General features: G+C 55.6%; 1 protein-coding gene across 1 annotated transcript in view; it reads left to right on the plus strand.

Moving 5' to 3' along the window:
* Nucleotides 1-2,978: 2,978 nt before the first annotated feature.
* The window catches only part of TMEM255B (transmembrane protein 255B), a 39,680-nt gene continuing 25,127 nt past the window's right edge, over nt 2,979-17,531 (plus strand). The window contains exons 1-3 of the mRNA XM_045060257.1: nt 2,979-3,024; nt 7,434-7,600; nt 9,930-9,992. Of these exons, the coding sequence (XP_044916192.1) occupies nt 2,979-3,024; nt 7,434-7,600; nt 9,930-9,992 (276 nt within the window). The remainder of the gene's footprint in view (nt 3,025-7,433; nt 7,601-9,929; nt 9,993-17,531) is intronic.

The following is a 17,531-nucleotide window of genomic DNA, read 5'->3' on the forward strand; positions in this document are numbered from 1 at the left end:
GTGGTGGGCACAGGCTTTGCTCCCGGCTCCGCCACTTCCCAGCACTTAAAACGGCAACCCCAGCAAGCAGCTCACGCTTGCAGCCCCGGGGTGGGGGGCTCTCTTTCTGTGGGAGCACCGTGTGCCTCGTGGCCCCGGAAGCCGGGGAGCCCGCGCCTTTTGGTCTCACTTGAGGGCAGACCTTCCTCTGATTATCTTTCTATATTTCAGTAAATCACGCCATTAAAAATGGCTATTTTTTCTCGTCAATATTTACTGCAGAATGTTTAGCGAAGTCAGTAAAAGCGTGTTATCTCCTTTCACTCTCTGGTCTCTGAATTTCTTTATTTTTCTGGCAGCTCCCGTTTTCTCCCTCTGTGCCTCTGATGGCAATGTCGTGGTTCCCTCAACCTTTCCAGCCGTCCCTCACAACTGGGGTCTAGGGAGGCCATATTGTTTTCAAGTCTTTCAACCTTTTATTTATTTATTTATTTTTAATTTTTTTAAAATATTTTTTTATTTATTTTTGAGACAGAGAGAGACAGAGCATGAGTCAGAGCGAGGGTCAGAGAGAGAGGGAGACACAGAATCCGAAGCAGGCTCCAGGCTCTGAGCTGTCAGCACAGAGCCTGACGTGGGGCTTGAACTCATGGACAGCGAGATCATGACCTGAGCCGAAGTCGGACGCTCAACCGACTGAGCCACCCAGGCGCCCTTCTTTCAACCTTTTAAAGACATGATTTTGCAAGTGGAGTCAGAGGTCTCTAGACGTGGTTCCCAAAGCCATCTGTTTCCCACACGAGTGGGGACACTGCTCTGGAGCTGTTCTTGCTTACGTGGCATTCACGTATCTGCACGTCCACGCTTCCTCGGGCTGGCACATCTGTATGTACATGGACGCCATGGTGTTGCACGTCCACAGCATGAAGCTGCTATGGCCATGGCTCGTTCCCTGCACTTCCCCACCTGGCCCAAACTGCTGTCACGTCTCAGCGGATTCAGCCCCCTAAACCGGGCTCTTTGCTTCTACCTGCCATGCTGCACGGCACCCTGCGGTGGTATTTCTACACCTGGCTGGTGGCCTTCGTGTCACTCTGAGCAGAGCCTGGGGCCTGGCAACGCCTGAGACCCTCCATCTGGCCTGTAAGCCCTCTGGTGTCTTTGCCCACCCCCACCCCCTCCCCAGGCCTGTCCACTTCACCATGGCCTCTGCATGGGTGTCAGAAATCCTGACTGCTTCCCAGCCTTCGTGTCTGGGTCTGGCCCTCACCTCCCACTCTGACCACGTAATCGCTGCTGGCTCCTGCCACTGCTTCTTCCCTGCTTGGTCTGTGTTCCCCTTTCCCAAAGCGGGTACTGCCTTCTACTCTACTCTGCATTTGCCTCCTTTCCCATATGTACCAGTCGGCATCTCTTCTCCAGGAGAACGCTAGCTCCCTCGGATCTTTGTCTACTGGCTCATCAGTGCTTCCACAGTGCACAGATCATGTCTAGCATACAGTGGGTGCTCTGCAAATGTGTATTGAGAGGATCAGTGAATGAAGACCATTGTTTTTCAGGTTTAGACACACCACATAAAGGCTTCCTACTCACCACAACCCCATGAGCCCTCATTGTTGCCCCACGGCCCTCGTACCGATCCATCCCAACCACCAGTGGGGTGCCACGTCTGCGTCAGAGCACGGCCCTGTCCTGGCGTAGGCTTTTAGGCTGTGCCCATGGCTGTGCTGATGTACATGGGGCATCGAGCCGCACACGTGTGCAGCGTCTCTCCATCACGGCGACGGCCCCTGTAGAATAGTGGTCTTCTTCACAGCTACCGCACTCCCACCGATTCGGAGTCACTGGTCGGGGTCGAGCTCAGGACCGCAGTAATTAAAACATGCCTTGAGAGGATTGGATTGGGCGTCCTGGCTCCAGAAACTGACTCTTGGGCAGGTCCTTTGTCAGGGAGCCCTGTTTGCCCTGTTGTAGGTACAAACCTGCTGTTTTCCTGCCTGTTGCTGTCCAAGGGGCCATGGTGCAAGTCAGTGCAGCAGCAGGGAACGAAGGTCCTTGCTCCACGTCCTGTCCATGTTACTCGGTGTTACTGCAAAGTTCCTGCCTGACGGTCAACAATTTGCCAACAACATGGGAGTGAAACGACACACTTTTTTTTTTTTAATGTTTATTTAGTTTTGAGAGAGAAAGAGACAGAGACAGAGCATGAGCAGGGGAGGGGCAGAGAGAGAGGGAGACACAGACTCCGAAGCAGGCTCCAGGCTCTGAGCCATCAGCACAGAGCCCGACTCGGGGCTCGAACTCACAGACCGTGAGATCATGACCTGAGCTGAAGTCAGATGCTCAACCGACTGAGCCACCCAGGTGCCCCGACACGCGGTTGTTTTTGATGACCTTCTCCTAATTCCCGGGGAGGCTGGGTGCCTCTCACACCTGCTGGGACCATTTGAAAATGGTATGAATGGTCTTTACAAGACTGTTTCCTCACCGCCATGTGAAGCACTGGGTCTTGGGATCCCTTCCTCCAGCAGCTCCCATCCGACCTGGAGATTTCACTCACTCTGCAGCAGTGTGATGCAGGCCAAGGTGAATGGGTGGGGGCGTGACAGGAGCCTGCAGCGCCTATGCATTTGTTCATTCATTCATTCATTCATTCCAGAGCTCACCCCTGGACAAGAGCAGAAGCGGGTCCCTGCTGCCCCCAGGAGCCCTGTTGGGGCAGGTGGGCCAACAGGGGGCTGAGTGTGGCCTCCTTGCATCCCTCCCCTCTGCAGCCTGTGACCTGTGGGCACCGACCAGAAATCCAGGGGGACTTTCCAGTGGGTCTGCCTCAGGCCCTCGGCACCCCTCCCCAACACACACATGCAGGACCAGTGGGAGGAGGGGGGAGGGAGGGAGCGCAGGTGGGAAGGAGGCGGTCTGAGCACAGAGAAGGGGCGGTGCTCCTGGACACTGATCCTCACTGATCCACGGCCAGACAGCCAGTGCTCTCCCCCGAGATGCAGCCACCGGTGCCCGGGCCCCTGGCCCTGCTGGACAACACAGGTGAGGGGGTACCGGCATGCAGGCAGGTCCTGGGCTGGGGTGGGGGTTGGGGGGGTAAAGGCCAGATCCACAGCTCCTTCCAGCAACCCTGGGGCTTCACCTTTGGGACCTTGTCCTGACACGGGTTCTCTCCTGGCCAGGCTCTGCCCTTTCTCCCTGCTTGCCTGTCTCAGCTTCTGGGTCTCCCTTGTCTGTTCCCACATCTGTTACCACAGACAGCAGGCTCTCACTTCCCAGCTGACACCCACACTGCCCTCAGCCTCCCCTGCCCTAGCTCAGCCTGCACACATTTCTAGAACTTGTTTCAACAACTGGTGGCTTCTTCTCATGGTTTGGTGCAGCTCCGTTCCAATCCCCTGCATCCTCTGGCCCACGAGTCCTGGAACCCCGGGTTCTTTGATTGGCTGGACCAAGCCCAGATGCATCTGGACGGGCCCCAGGCCTGGAAGGATGCGGGTGTGTTTTCCTGAGGGGGGAGGGGAAGGTTTGGAAAGAAAAGAACGGAGGACTCCCTGAGACGCTGGGGGCGGGGGGGGGGGACACCAGCCACCTCCTGCTGTTTCCCCCCCATGGGTGATCCTGTCCCCCCCACCCACACACACCCAGTGGCTTCTGCCTCCAGCATCTTTGGAAAGTCTTACTAAAAACCAGATGAGTTAGTGGTATTTGAGTTTTGAATAATAGCCAAGGAATCTGGCTTCTTGAAAGAACAGCTCTGCACCTCCGTCTCCAAGGCACAGTGCTCTGCGGCAGACTGATTCCCATGTGTTTCGTCCTCCAGACAGGTTTCTCACTAGTGATGGTAATGATGCCTGTTCTTAACTAACCGTCATCATGTATTACACTAGCAGGACGCAATGGTCTAACTAGCCATCATCACATATTACGCTAATGGGACGTGATGGTTTAAAACAGTTTGGACTTAGTTGGTTCTTCTGATGAGAAATCATAAACTAAGAAAGTAATACCAGGAGTTGGTCTCTTACTTAAAAATTCTAAACCTTAGTGTGGCCAGGGTGGCCTCATAGGTATTTCCTAGTTCATGTTTCTGCAGTCAGCACCCTGGTGTGTGTCAGATGCCAAAGCAGACAGTGGGAAGCTGATGGCTGAGTCACATCATTCTGCCTGGGTCTAGTTACAGGGGCATCTCTTTGCCTCTGTGACTGGGTGTCCCCATGTGAGGAAGTGAGTACATTCTTCTCCCTGGGACACCAAGGCCCTGCTGGCAGGGAGGCGGTGACGGGGGGGGGGGCTTCCAAGCGCTCCCCCCACCCCCGACACCATCTTGGTGACGGGAACTGCAGCCCATCCAGTCTAGACGTGGCCAGACTGCCACGGGAGCCGTGGCTCGGGAGAGGGCTGGGGCTGGGGTGCGGGGCAAGGGAGGGCCTACGTGGCTCAGATGCTCTAGGAGGGATGGACACACAGGCAGGGAAAGACGTGAGCACCACGCAGAGATGGCTGGTGGCCTTCCCCTCAAGCTGGAGAGCCGGCTTAGAGCCGGGACTGTGCTACTGTTCCCTCCGCCCTGGCTGATGGATTCACTCCGCTCACCTCAGTGGGGAGTGGGGGGGCTTTCCCCGAGGTCCTCGCGCTGGGGCCGCACGGCCCTTAGGAGGCGGCTAACGCAGGTGTTGCCATCGTCTCCATTTTCCAGATTGGGAAGCTGAGGTTGGTGCCTCCAGATCTGCCTGTCTGAGCCAGGCACGGGCTCCAGCGGCAGACGGGCCAGACAGCCCCCACCCCACGGGCTTCTCCTCTGGGCAGCTCGAGACCACACGGCCGGTCCGGGAGGCTGCCTGGGTGTGGCAGACTGGACAGATGTTTGTCTTGAGGGTGCGCCATTTGTAACCACGCATACTAACGGCCCTGCTGATGGGTAGGAGGATCTGGGGGTGGTCCACGGGGCGCTGGGGGCTTCCTGTAGTGCACAACCCTTTCGTCTCTGAAACCTGATCTAACAATGTGTTGTAGGGTAATTGTAAAGATGTCCTGCCTTCTTCTTGAGTTTATTTCTCATTCCCTTGTTTTTATGCCATCTCCTGTATTTATAAGGTCAGGATTCTGCCTCTCTCGAGTCCAGACACCACAGCTGGCCGGAGCCACGCTTTCTGGCGCCCTGCACGAGTGGGGCCGCTGTCCTCGGCCTCCCGTTAACTGTCCCCGCAATGCCGTGGGGTGACAGCATCTCGAGGGCCTGAGCCTTGGAGGGAAAGCCGGACTCGGGAGACCATGACGGAATGGGCCTCAGGGGGATGACCACCATCCCGAAGGAGACGTGTTTAGCTTTTTGCTCCGCTGTCATCAGCGTGTCCGAGTGTCACTAGCGGATCTGACAATGTTCCTGCAGGCAGGTGCCACTGGTGCCACTGAGGGGCTAAGGGACAAGGCCCCGGGGGTTGTTGTGCTGTGGCGGGAATAGGCGCTGAGACATCTGGCTGGTGGTCTTGGGCGTAAGATATGCGATGCCTCCAGTTAGGAAAAACGGCACAAGAGAAGTGCGTTGCCTGAGCTTGCACAGTGATGTTGTCTGTGTAGTTCATGTCTGAGCACGTGACCACCTGGTCATTACTTGACTGGCCGTTGAGCATTGCTGGCAGGGCCACAGAATTGTAGATTCAGGCACAAACCTTCCAGAGCACACGTGCAAACTCCCGCGTGCAGCTGGCCCCCCACTGAGCACACACAGTGTTGACAGAAGAACTTCAGTGCAGGCAAAGACCTGTATTCCTTGCATCCTGATTTGGTTCTGAATCACAGGGCTCAAGATGGCTAAGCTTCCAGAAGGCAAAAGCCTGGGGCGCCTGGGTGGTTCAGTGCAGGTCACGATCCCAGGGTGGTGGGCTCGAGCTCTGCATGGGGCTCTGTGCAGATGGTGAGGAGCCTGCTTGGGATTCTCTCTCTCTCTCTCTCTCGCTCTCTCTCTCTCTCTCTCTCTCTCTCCCCCTCTCTCTCTGTCCCCTCTCCCCCATCTCTCTTTATCTCTAAAAAAATTAAAATTAAAAAAACCATCATAAAACAAAACACAAGCCAACAGCCTGGTTGGGCTCGGAGTGGAGTCTTGCCTTGGCCTCTCCCGGCAAACTGTCTCCGTGGTGTGGCTGCTGCTGGTGGGGCATGGGGCAGGGGGGTGGTTGCTGTAAACAGGGCTTCCCTGCCTCCCCGAGACACACCACAAGGAAGAAAGTTAGGGCAATGAGAAACCCAGAATTCAAGACTTGAGGGAGGGCCAGGCAATGGCAAGTTCTCCTTTCTGGCTGCCTTCTTGAGTTCTGTGCCACCTGGAATTAGGTTTGCCTACAAACCCCGGGACATCCCAGGTAGCAGCCGTAGTCCAGGGACTTTATCCTGCTGCTCAAGTTCCAAGGTAACAGCCAGGGCCGTCTTCCTGCTCTGCCATTCTGCAAGTGCTGCCTCTGTGCACAAGGTTCCCTCATGGCCCAAAATGGCTGCCTGGGGCTCTGCCTTTCTGCTCATATTCCAGGCAGTGGGAAGGATGACAGGGAGAAAGGCAAGGGACAGGCTCCTTTAAGAGATGTCTGCCGGGCCTATGGGGCATCCTTTGCTTGGACGGACAGACGGACAGACAGATGGACTATTATGTGGCAAGAATGTAACTGTACAGCTGGAGCAGAGGCTGTAGGATGCGCCCTTCACACTTCTGCATCCAATAACAGGCTGTTAACAAAGGCAAGGGGATGGGTGTCCGGGTGGGCAGTGGCAGCCTCCAATGCGCTCCTGAGTCCTTTCTGCCCCCCCTTATGATGTAGCCATTCACGGGTTTGACACTGAGCGGGGTCCTGGGGGTGGATGGTGGGTGGGGACAGCTTGGGTGGCACTACACGGAGCAGAGGGGCCTGCTGAGTGCAAGGCCCCCCTACAGTCTGGAGCAGGGCAGGCGTGTGGGGTTCGAGGACAGGGGAGGGTCTGCACACAGTGGGCGCTCAGTAAGTGGCTGAACATGACCTCTGCTGTGTGGGCTGCCAGGATGAAGGCTTCGGAGGACGCTGGTTTGGGGGTGAGGCCTGGTGGCATGGACCCTTGAGCACCTAGCCTGCAGGCACGGTGTCAGGTGGCAGGGAGCAGGGAAATCACACCCCCATCTGCCCGCATGAGGTTCATCGTCTGGGGTTCTGGGACCTGGGCGCTAAATGCTGGAGTGAGGGTCACTGGTTGCAGTGGGGGCTGCAGGGCAGGGGAGGCGGATGTCAAGGAGCGGGGATGAAACATTTCAGGTGGGTTGGCAGGTGACGAGGGAGACCCCGAGTCCCCACCCAGAGAAACAGGGCAACTGGGAAGAGGGGGTGGCACGTGCGGGTGGTCTGGGGTCCTCGGAGCCTGTGGCCCGAGAGCAGCATGGCGAGGCAGGTGCTGTTTGCTGGGCTCCGCTCTGAGCCCATCCCCTTGCTAACGGTTCCTGTTTGTCCTCCTTCCACAAGGGTTTGCCAGAAGAAAGACCTCATTTTGGTTTGTGGGGTCGCTGCTGGTGGCGTCCGTCTGTATCCTGACCATCGGCCTCGCTGCCACCACCAGGACAGAGAACGTGACCGTGGGGGGCTACTACCCAGGGGTCATTGTGAGTGTGGCCACCCCTGGGGGTGTGCGGGAGGGCTGCGCCATGTCGGGGCTTGTGGCCGGCAGAGTCTGTCCCCAGAGGCACCCGTGTCCCCTCCCGGGCCCTGTGTGGGTGGTGGTTGCTGTCAACTGGTCTTGACAGGAGCCTGGAGCAGGGGCGGGAGGGGGTGCAGAGACCAGCCCTGACGGCCGGATTCTAGACCCGAGACAGCTCTCTGACCACAGCTTTAATTGAGTCCTGCAAAGACCCCCCCTCTGGAGGGTAGTGTTCCTCACTCCATCTTGTGGGGGCGGCAGCAGAGGGCGTCACCAACTGCTAACTTCATATTTCGGGCAGTAATGTCACGCAGCAAATTGGGGAAAGCCTAATCAGATCTGGCAAGAAGGGCCAACCAGATTCAGAATTATCAGGGAGATTTTTTTGAACTATGAATTCACATCCACTGTTGTTAGCAGTAGAATTTGCTCCAAGGGCATACACTGGACAGGAGTCTGGAAGGGGCCTTTATCAGCTATGAGGCCCAGAGCTCATAGCACCAGAGCACCCAGAGCTCAATGCACCAGAACCCAGAGCTGCTGTGTCAAAAATGCTAAATCAAGGTTTTCTTTTTTAATGAAGATCTTTTAATCACATTACTGTCACTAAAAGTATCAAGATTAGTAATAACATTAGTAACATTTTTAGCAAGGATGGAAAGGTTTTGACATTAAATATTTAAAAATATTTCACATACATTGTTCACTTTATCTCTATTAAAATTTTTTTTCAAGTTTATTTATTTCTTTTAAGAGAGATAGAGGAAAAGAGAGCTCAGGGGAGGGGCAGAGACAGAGGGAGAGAGAATCCCAAGCAGGCTCCGTGGTGTCAGCACAGAGCCCAACACGGCGCTCGATCCCACGACCCTGGGGTCATGACCTGAGCGGAGATCAAGAGTCGGATGCTTGACCGACTGAGCCACCCAGGCGCTCCCGCTTCATCTTTATATTAATACTTTATTTTTATTTTTTGTCTATGTTTTATAAACCTATATTATCTACTTATGTGTTGTTTATGAGTAAACACATAGGCTCTGTGCAGAAAAAGTTTTATCAGTAAAATGTTAAGAGCTGCCAATATGTTGGGGCCCTACTTTCCTGCCGGGTGTTGTGGGGGGACCCCTGGACATGGGGCCAGGGCTGTGAGGACCTCTCCCCCAAGGTCAAGCCTCTGGCAGAGCCAGGTTCCTGGGCAGTGGCCAGTTCTGAAGGTGAGCTATGGAGACCAGATGAAATCCACCTGAAGACGATGTGGGTAAACGTCCCTTCCTAGGAGACCCCGCGTCCCACGTGGGCATGACAGCAGCAGTTCTCAGGATGAAGCCACAGCTGGAGGCACATCTTGGAAAGAGCATGCCAGTTGGCGAAACTTAACGGAAACACCTTAATACATTATGTTGGCCTGGAATTCTGATGGTTTTGAGCTGTGGAGCTGGACGTGAAGAAAACGTTCACCTTTCCTCCTTGAGAATTCTTCAGTTACAGGTGGAAACTTCCTCTGTGCACATGTGTCCGTCTCCACAGGCACCGTTCACCATTATAGATACAGGCTTCTGTAGCCGTAAGGCGGTCAGACTTTCAGGGCATTAAATTTGACACCGTGGACTTGAGCGCCCACGGAGGTGCCTCCCAAACTCAGGGGCAGGCAGGGCCCCTACCCAGCCGCTCACCTCCGTTGTCCCTTGTCCAACGTCACTCAAGCTGAGGGAACCACACTCAGTGGAGGGTTCAGCCTGGCCCTGGGTCCCTGGTTTTGAGGTGAGGAGGCCGGGAGCTGAGGCTGTCTCCAGGATAGGGAGATGCCCCTCAGCATCCTCCTCCTGCTGGAGCCTACTTCCCTCCTTTTACCTCCTCCTCTCCCATGATTACCTGTCTGCCGGCTCACCTATGGGCGCCTGGTCCCCACACCTTCCCTGAGGAGCCAGCCTCTGGCTTGGACTGCCACCAGGTCTGGGGGAAAGCAGGTGGGCCCCTCACCCTCTGGGTAACCGTGAGGGGCTGTCCCTCAGGCCGGAGGTGAGGGGCCTGTGCTGCCCTATTCTGTGATCAAGAGTTAAATTGTTTGAACGGGTTGCATTTCAGTGGCTTGTATTCCTACCACTGGCTTTGGTGGAGCCCGAGACGCCACCCAGACGGGCACGAGCCTGTGGGCCGCTAGGTGGTGAAGGTGGTTGGGGAGGGGTGACTTTGCCCCTTTGGTAAGATGTTTTCGAGGGGGTGGCCTCCGATTTGCTGATCCTTGCGAGCTCTAAGCCTCCGTGTGCTAACCGGGCACCTTCTCCGTTTCCCTCTAGCTGGGCTTTGGAGCTTTCTTGGGGATTATCGGCATCAACCTGGTGGAGAACCGGAAGCAGATGGTAAGAATGTACGTTGTTTCTTTCAAACGTGGGCAGTAAGAGTGTGTTATGTTATGGCTACAGCTAGTATTCCTGGGGAAGCCCCCAGCCCCAATCCAGCAACCGAGGATCCGGGCCCAGGTTCCCCAGGCTGTGCACTGTACAACTCTGGCCTCAGGGCTTATGGGCGTCCTTCACAATTAGTCTAAGTGACAGTTGCTTCTAGGATTGTAGGGTGAAACCTACAGACTCACATGGTGGTCCTGGCAGCTGAAGTTGAGGCACAGAAAGAAGAGTTTGGGGTATGGGGTGGGTTGGGGGTTAGCAAATTAAAGGATGATGTATAGGCTCCCGCAGGCCAAGGAGAGGGGGGAGATGCAAAGGCCAGAGGAGCCAAACTCACTCAGACTTGACAGAGAGGAAGTCCAGACCTTGCCCGGCCCCCACGCTCGTCCCCCATGTCTGGTCCCTGGTGGACCCCTGTCCCCCACATCCTGGAGTAGACTACCGCCAGCCTCGATCAGTTTTGTGAACGCGGTGTTTTTATCAATGATTTCGATTTGGGATCTGTTTGCTTTGGGGACACAGCCCCAAGGGTAAGCAGTTAATTTTGCCAGTTCACTGTGGGCTGGTGTTGAATTCTGACAGCAGTTCAGGGGGGCTTGGGGCCACATGGCCGGTTCCCACTCACCTCTAACACCTGCCTGCATTGGCTTCATCCTACTTATTCCCAAATCTGCGGTCACCTGCCTTGGGGTCCACTGTGTGAGGGGCTGCAGTACATGACCCCATGTGCCCCCCATTCCCTGGCTGAGAGGGAAGGCCTGTGGCTTGGCTGTGGTGGCCGCTGTCATAACTGTGTGATGAGAAAGTGGCCCCTGGGGCAGAAGGAGCCTGGCCAAGTGAGGGTCGTCCTGGGATGGGGCCGGGGAGGAAGCATGACAAAGAGGTTTGGATTCTGGCAGCAAGGAGTGTTTTACCCTGAGTTTGGGGGAGAGGAAGGGTGGGTTGCCACCCTGGGCCGCTGGCTAAGAAGAGGGGGACAGAGGGACCCCGCGCTCCTGCCAGGTCCCCAGGCGGTGGGTGACCCCACCGTCCTTGCCTGGCTGGTGCTGGTGTAGGGGGATCTGGGGGGGGTCAGCCCTCGGGGTCCTTGAAGCCCTGGCCTCTGGGTGGATCTCCTGCAGGAGGGAGGCGTCCAGAATCCAGAAGGAGCCCTGGAGGTGGCGCCCTTGAAGATTCTTGCCAAGGTCTTTCTGTGCCCCCGCTGGGGCCATGGATAGGAGTCTGCAGTGGGAAAAGCGATTTGCTCCCAAGCTTTAACACATTCAAGTGTCGCTGTCCCCAGGAGAGGTCAGGGATTTAGGGCTGCCAGGAGCGGTCAAGCACAAGGCTCGTTCTCTGCAGCAAACGCTGTTTTTGGATAGAGAGGGCCTCCTGGTGGGGGTGGGGAGAAGCTGGAACCCCGCTGTCAGGGGTGTTACCAGGTCCCGGGCCTTGGTCCGGTTTCCCTCCCGCGGCCTCTGGTGTCTCCGGCCCCGCCCCTGCCTCCGTGCCCCCCCTTCCGGCCCCGCCCCTGCCCGCTGGACCCCTCCCTGCCTGCTCTCCGGCCCCGCCCCTCCCTCTGTGCGCGTCCCCCCCCCTCCGGCCCCGCCCCTGCCTCTGTGCCCCCCCCTGCGGACCCGCCCATGCCTCTGTGACCCCTCCCTGCCTGATCGCCTGTCCTGCTGAGGTCTCTGTCAGTGCTCCTGCCTGGCTCTGCAGGCTGAGAGCCTCCTGACCTGCTTTTCCACGCAGTTTCCTCAAGGCTCAGAGCCGGCTGTGAAGCCGGAGGCCAGGCGGCTGCCACGTGGGTGGTGAGGACCCAGTTTGGTCCGAGGACGCCTGTTTCTTTACCTTTTAAAAAGAGCTTTATTGAGACATAACTCACCCCTTTAACGTGTAAAATGCAGTGGCTTTAGCATATAACGGGTGTGTGCAACCACCACCACAGCCAATTTGAGGACATTTCGTCCTTTCAAACAGAAACCACCCCGCCGGTGCCCGTGTCCAGCCCTGGGCGACCACTAACCTGCTTTTGGTCTGGACTGTGTGCACGGCCTGGCCCACATCTGTCACTCAGCATAGTGCTTTCCAGGTTCATCCCGGTGGCCGCCTGTGTCAGGACCGTGGTGCTTTATGGCTAAGTCATGTTCCAGCGAATGGATGGGGTACATTCTGTGTCCGTTCGTCAGTGCTGGTCCCTGGGGAGGCCGCCGCCTTGGGCTTCGAGGCGAGTGTGAACATGGGGCACGGTGCTAGCAGTGGAGTTGCTGTCGTGGGGCCACTGTCTTACATGCCCGCCAGCGCGTTCGGGGTCTCCAGTGTCCCCAGCCCTTCCCAGCCCTCCTGGTGGGAACGTCGTGGTATCTCACTGTGGTATTTCCTCCGTGACTAGTGACCTTGGACTTCTTTCCGTGACCTTCTTGGCCTTCTCTACATCTGTTTTTAGACAAACGCCTATTCAGGTCCCTTGCAGATGTTTAAACTGGGTGACTTGTGTTCCTCTCCTTCAGGGGTCAGACCCTTTATGGCCAGAGGCCAGTCCTTTGTCAGGTACGTGATTTGCCAATATTGTCTCCCTTGAGCACAGAAGCTTGCAGTTTCGAGGAAGCCCCAGGTGTGTATTTTCTCTCTGGTCGCCTGTGCTCTTGGTCTAAGTGTCCCACACCAGTTCCAAGATTGTGAAGATTTACCCCCTGTGTTTTTGAGTTTCGTCACTTACGTTTAAGTCTTTGGTCCATTCTGAGTCAGTGTTTGCATATGTTGTGAGATGGGGTCCACATTCCATCTTTTTGCCGGTGGCTGCTCCGAATGGTCTTGGTGGCCTTGTCAGCCACAGTGCTTTTCCTCCACGGGCCAGTGTTCGTGTCGATGTGTGCTGTCTCGGTCACTGGTGCTTTGTAGTGAGTTTTGAAACCAGAACTCGAGTCCTCCTACTTTGTTCCTCTTTTCCAGGACTGTTCTGGTTATTCTCTGTCTTTGCAATTTCACACGAGTGTTAGAATCAGCTTGCCAGTTTCTGCGGAGAGGTCAGCTGGATTCTGCTCAACCTGTACATCAGCTTAGGGAGTGTATCTGGCTGAGAGATGTTAAGTATCCTCACCCATGAACTTGCGATGTTTTCCTAGTTTTTTAGATCTTCTTACGTTGTCCTCAACAATGTTTTCTTAAGTGTCTTAAGTTTCGCGCTCCCTTTGTTAAGTTTATTCCTAAGTGTTTTATTCTTTTTGAGGGTATTAGGAACAGATTTTTTCCCGTAACTTCATTTTTGGATTGTCCATTAAATGGGTGTAAAAATACAATAAGTTTTTCTTTTTTTTTTTTCTTTTTTCAACGTTTATTTATTTTTGGGACAGAGAGAGACAGAGCATGAACGGGGGAGGGGCAGAGAGAGAGGGAGACACAGAATCGGAAACAGGCTCCAGGCTCTGAGCCATCAGCCCAGAGCCCGACGCGGGGCTCGAACTCACGGACTGTGAGATCGTGACCTGGCTGAAGTCGGACGCTTAACCGACTGCGCCACCCAGGCGCCCCACAATAAGTTTTTCTATGCTGATCTTGTATCCTGTAGCTCTGTGGAACTCATTCATTTGTTTTAATCATTTCAAGTGGATCCCTTAGGGCTCTCCATCTGTAAGATCATGTCGCCGCAGACAGACATAGTTTTGTTTCTTCCTGTCCAGTCTGGATGCTGGAGGTCTGTTTCGGAGGCTTTAGTAAGAGAGCAGTGTGGGGCCCATCTTACCTGCAAGCTTCTGTGTGCCTGGCAAGATGGGGCCCCGGTTTCCCAGACCAGAGCCTGCGGATGGGAGTCGTCTGTGACCCTGTGCAGCCCCATTTCCCCTGGTGAGGAGGGGCTCTTCCGGACTAACTTTGTAGGGTGAGCGCACCGCACTCTAGCGTTTGACTTCATGTTGATGGAGACTGAGACCTGTGTCCACTACTAGGGTGGTGTGATCTTGGGAAACTTACTTGACCTTTCTGGGCCTCAGTTTACCCATTTCCAGGGCTGCTGGGAACACCTGTGTGAGGAGGTTCAGTACAGTGTTGGCCCGGAGCAGGTGTCTGGGGGTGGGGGGGTGGGGGTGGTGCCAATGTCACTCACTGTTCCTGAGCCCCCCGGGTGCGGTTGCTTCGAAAGGAGTCTGTAAATAGCAAGCTGAGAAAATGTCAGAGAAAGAGAGAATGCATTTCAAGTGCATCCACATATGTAAGAATGCTTTCTTCTTTCTTGATTTCTTTCTGGTTTTTTTCGATAAGAAATTTAGGGGCACCTGGGTGGCTCAGTCAGTTTAGCATCTGACCCCTTGATTTCGGCTCAGGTCATGATCTCACGGTTCGTGTGTTCAAGACCCATATCAGGCTCTGTGCTGACAGCTCAAAGCCTGGAGCCTGCTTCCAATTCTGTGTCTCCCTCTCTCTCTGCCCCTCCCCTGCTGGCACTCTCTCTCTTTCTCAGTAATAAATAAACATTAAAAAAAATTAAACATATACAAAAGTAGGCCCTAGAGCCCAATGAATCTCATGGCCAGTTATCTCTCACCCATTTCTTCCCTTCCTGTATTATTTTGGAACAATTACCAGATAGCGCCATTTCATCTGTAAATGGTTTGTTCAACTTGAGGGGTGGGATCCAATCGTTACAGTGACTGCACCATTACCTCCGCCCATCACCATGTTGGCTTCCTGTGATGTCCAAAAAATGCCCCAGAGTGAGTCAGCTTTTCCTATTTTCCCACTGATGGTGAGTTGCTGGCTTCTCCTCACCAGACAGACGCACAGATCATCAAGTTCAATATCAGCCCAGCCATCCACACAGCCCCAGAGGCAGGGGGCGGGGGGAGGCTGAGAGCGGTGTGGAAACTGTCCACCTGCCTCCATGTGTGTGCACACAGACACACAGATGCACACAGAGACAGAAGGACACACAGAGACACACACACAGACACAAATATAGACACACATAGACATGCAGATACACAGACACACATGCAGACACATATACAGACGTACAGAGACACACACACAGACACACACAGACACACACAGAGACACACATATAGACACACACAGACAGACACATACAGACATGCAGACACACAGACAGAGATGAGACCCTGAAACACTGGAACGTGGTATAAAAACGTCAGCTGAACTAATGGAACCACCAGGAACCCGCAGGTGCCTGGTCCATAGGGAGCCTGTCGTCCTGTGCTGTGTGATGGGGTCCCGGCTGGGTCCTCCCTCCTCTCCTGCTTTGCTTCTGCTGCGGGTCTGGACATTGGGGGCCCTGACAGGGTGTGTCCAGCCTCTCACCTTGTCACACAGAAGCTGAGGTGGTCTGTGCCCTCCAGACCAGCCTGGGAGGGGCGGGGGAGGAGGGACCCTAGGCCTCCAGGCACGGTACTCTGAAGTCCTGGACTGGGGACCCGGAGGTCATCGGGAGGAAACCTGCCGACGTCCACAGCAAACGCCTGAGAAGCGGGTGGAGGGTGCGGGGCCTGCTGGACCCCACGTCCCCTCTGCAGGTCTCACTAGTGACTGGTGTCCTGGAGGCTGCCTGACCTTGGATGCCCTCACTCCGCCACAGGAACCTGGACACGGACATAGGGAGCCACGTGTGGGGCATTTGAGGGCGAGCCCTCTTTGCAGCGTCTTACAGGCTGCCGGCAACACTTTGGGGACAGGAGTTCATGGCTTCTTCACCCTTCTCCTCTCAAGCTTCTGGGGCCATGCCTGCGGGGTCTGAAGGACTAGGGGCTCTGGGTGACACCCTCCCCCAGGATGAAGACACCATGGCCTACACCCTCCAGAAGTCTGGTTGATTTCGGGAGAAAGGTGGTGGAAGAGGTGAGTGAAGAAGCCACGGGAATGACCACCCTCCCTGCCATCTGGCTGACTGTGGCTTTGGAATAGGAAAACCGTTCTGGGTTTTAAGCACCCAAGGTTGGAGGCCCACAAGAGTTAGTAGCTGCCACGCAGGAAGCAGACTCAGCAGCTCCAGTCACATAAAAACTGTGGTTGGCGGGTGGCCCTGTCCTCTTATCGCTCCACCAGGGCCACCAGCCACACCCTGCCCTGTCGCTTGCTGACACGGGAGCCGTGAGGGCTGTCTGGCCGCTGAGGCCGGCCTCCGTCCATGGCCTTGTGACTGGTACGAACCCTCCTGTTCCTTTCTGCCCAGGAATCCGGGCAGCGGGGGCTGGGCAGTCCCCAGGCCAGCAGGCTGGGTGTGAGGCACAGCATGGTTCGCGGCACTACCCGGAGCCGTCACACTGGGGCCGCATGCGCCGCGTGCCGGGACAGGGTGTGCTGCTCTGAAGGGAGTGGTCCTGCAGCCCGACTCCTGGTGGCGTGGAGAGCCAGCGAGCGTGTGAAAGCACTGTGCCCTGCCCTCATCCTCTGTGACTTTCGCTCACTGGTCCTGGGACCCGACAGCTAGTGACCACTGATTACACAGGGAGGATTCTCACAGGACCAGGTGCTCCTGGGTCTCAGTTTCCACAGATTTCGGTGCTCATGGAGGGGCTCTGTCTGAAACCACCTCCTGGAACTTATGTTTCAGTTGCCACGAGTTCACACAACGTCTGCTTGGAATATCTGAGCTGCTTTCGGGACAGGCCCCAGTGTCTCTGTGTTTAGATAGGGCCCTGGGGCCTTTCTGATGGGATGCCACACCCTGGGCTATCTAAGCTGCGCTCCCCAGAGAATGACATTCTCCTGCAGCACCTTCAGCATGTGCTAGAGACGCTGGTGCATGCTGGCCTGTGTCGTAGGAAAATGAAGTTACTGATTCTGTGTCAAAGTAATCTGACTGCCCCCAGCATGACCGCCCGGGACCGTCGCTATTGCTTCTGGGGCACTGCCTCTCCCGAGCTTCCCGTGCCCTGTGTGTGTGTTGCTATGTGTCCATTTCTCCCCCAGAAACATTCAGCGCACACGTCCTGTGCACGGTGCTGCTAGGCACGCGGTGGGGAGCCCTGATCTCCTGCCGCGGATGCACAGAGAGCACTGCCCAGGGTGCATGGGAGGAGCCGTGGGGAGGATGGAGAGTGGCAGTCAGGCAGGGAGGCCCGGAAGGATCTGTCCCGAGGCTGGATGGGGAGGTTAGGGCGCTTGTGGGTGAGGGCCGGAATGCCAGCTCGCCAAGCAGACATGCCCCCTGTGGCGGCTGTGACCCCTGGGGCTCTCCCTGCAGCTGCAGGACAGGGAGTCCCCTTGATCTCACCTCTGCCCCAGGTCCTGCACCCGCCCACCTCTCTCCCTGCACACCACCAAGGAGGCTATCTGGTCCTTTGTTGGAGGCTTTTGGTTATTGATTCAGTCTTGTTTGTATGGGTCTGTGGAAAATTTCTATTTCTTCTGGAGTCAGTTTTGGTACTTTGTGTGCTTCTTACAATTTGTTCATCTAGATGATCAACTTTGTTGGTGCACAAAAGCTCACAGTATCTTCTTATAATCCTTTAATTTTTGTAAAGTTGGTAATACTGTTCCCAAACTTATTTCTGATTTTAGTCA

Source organism: Felis catus, chromosome A1, assembly GCF_018350175.1.
Source record: "Felis catus isolate Fca126 chromosome A1, F.catus_Fca126_mat1.0, whole genome shotgun sequence".
Taxonomy (NCBI): Eukaryota; Metazoa; Chordata; class Mammalia; order Carnivora; family Felidae; genus Felis; species Felis catus.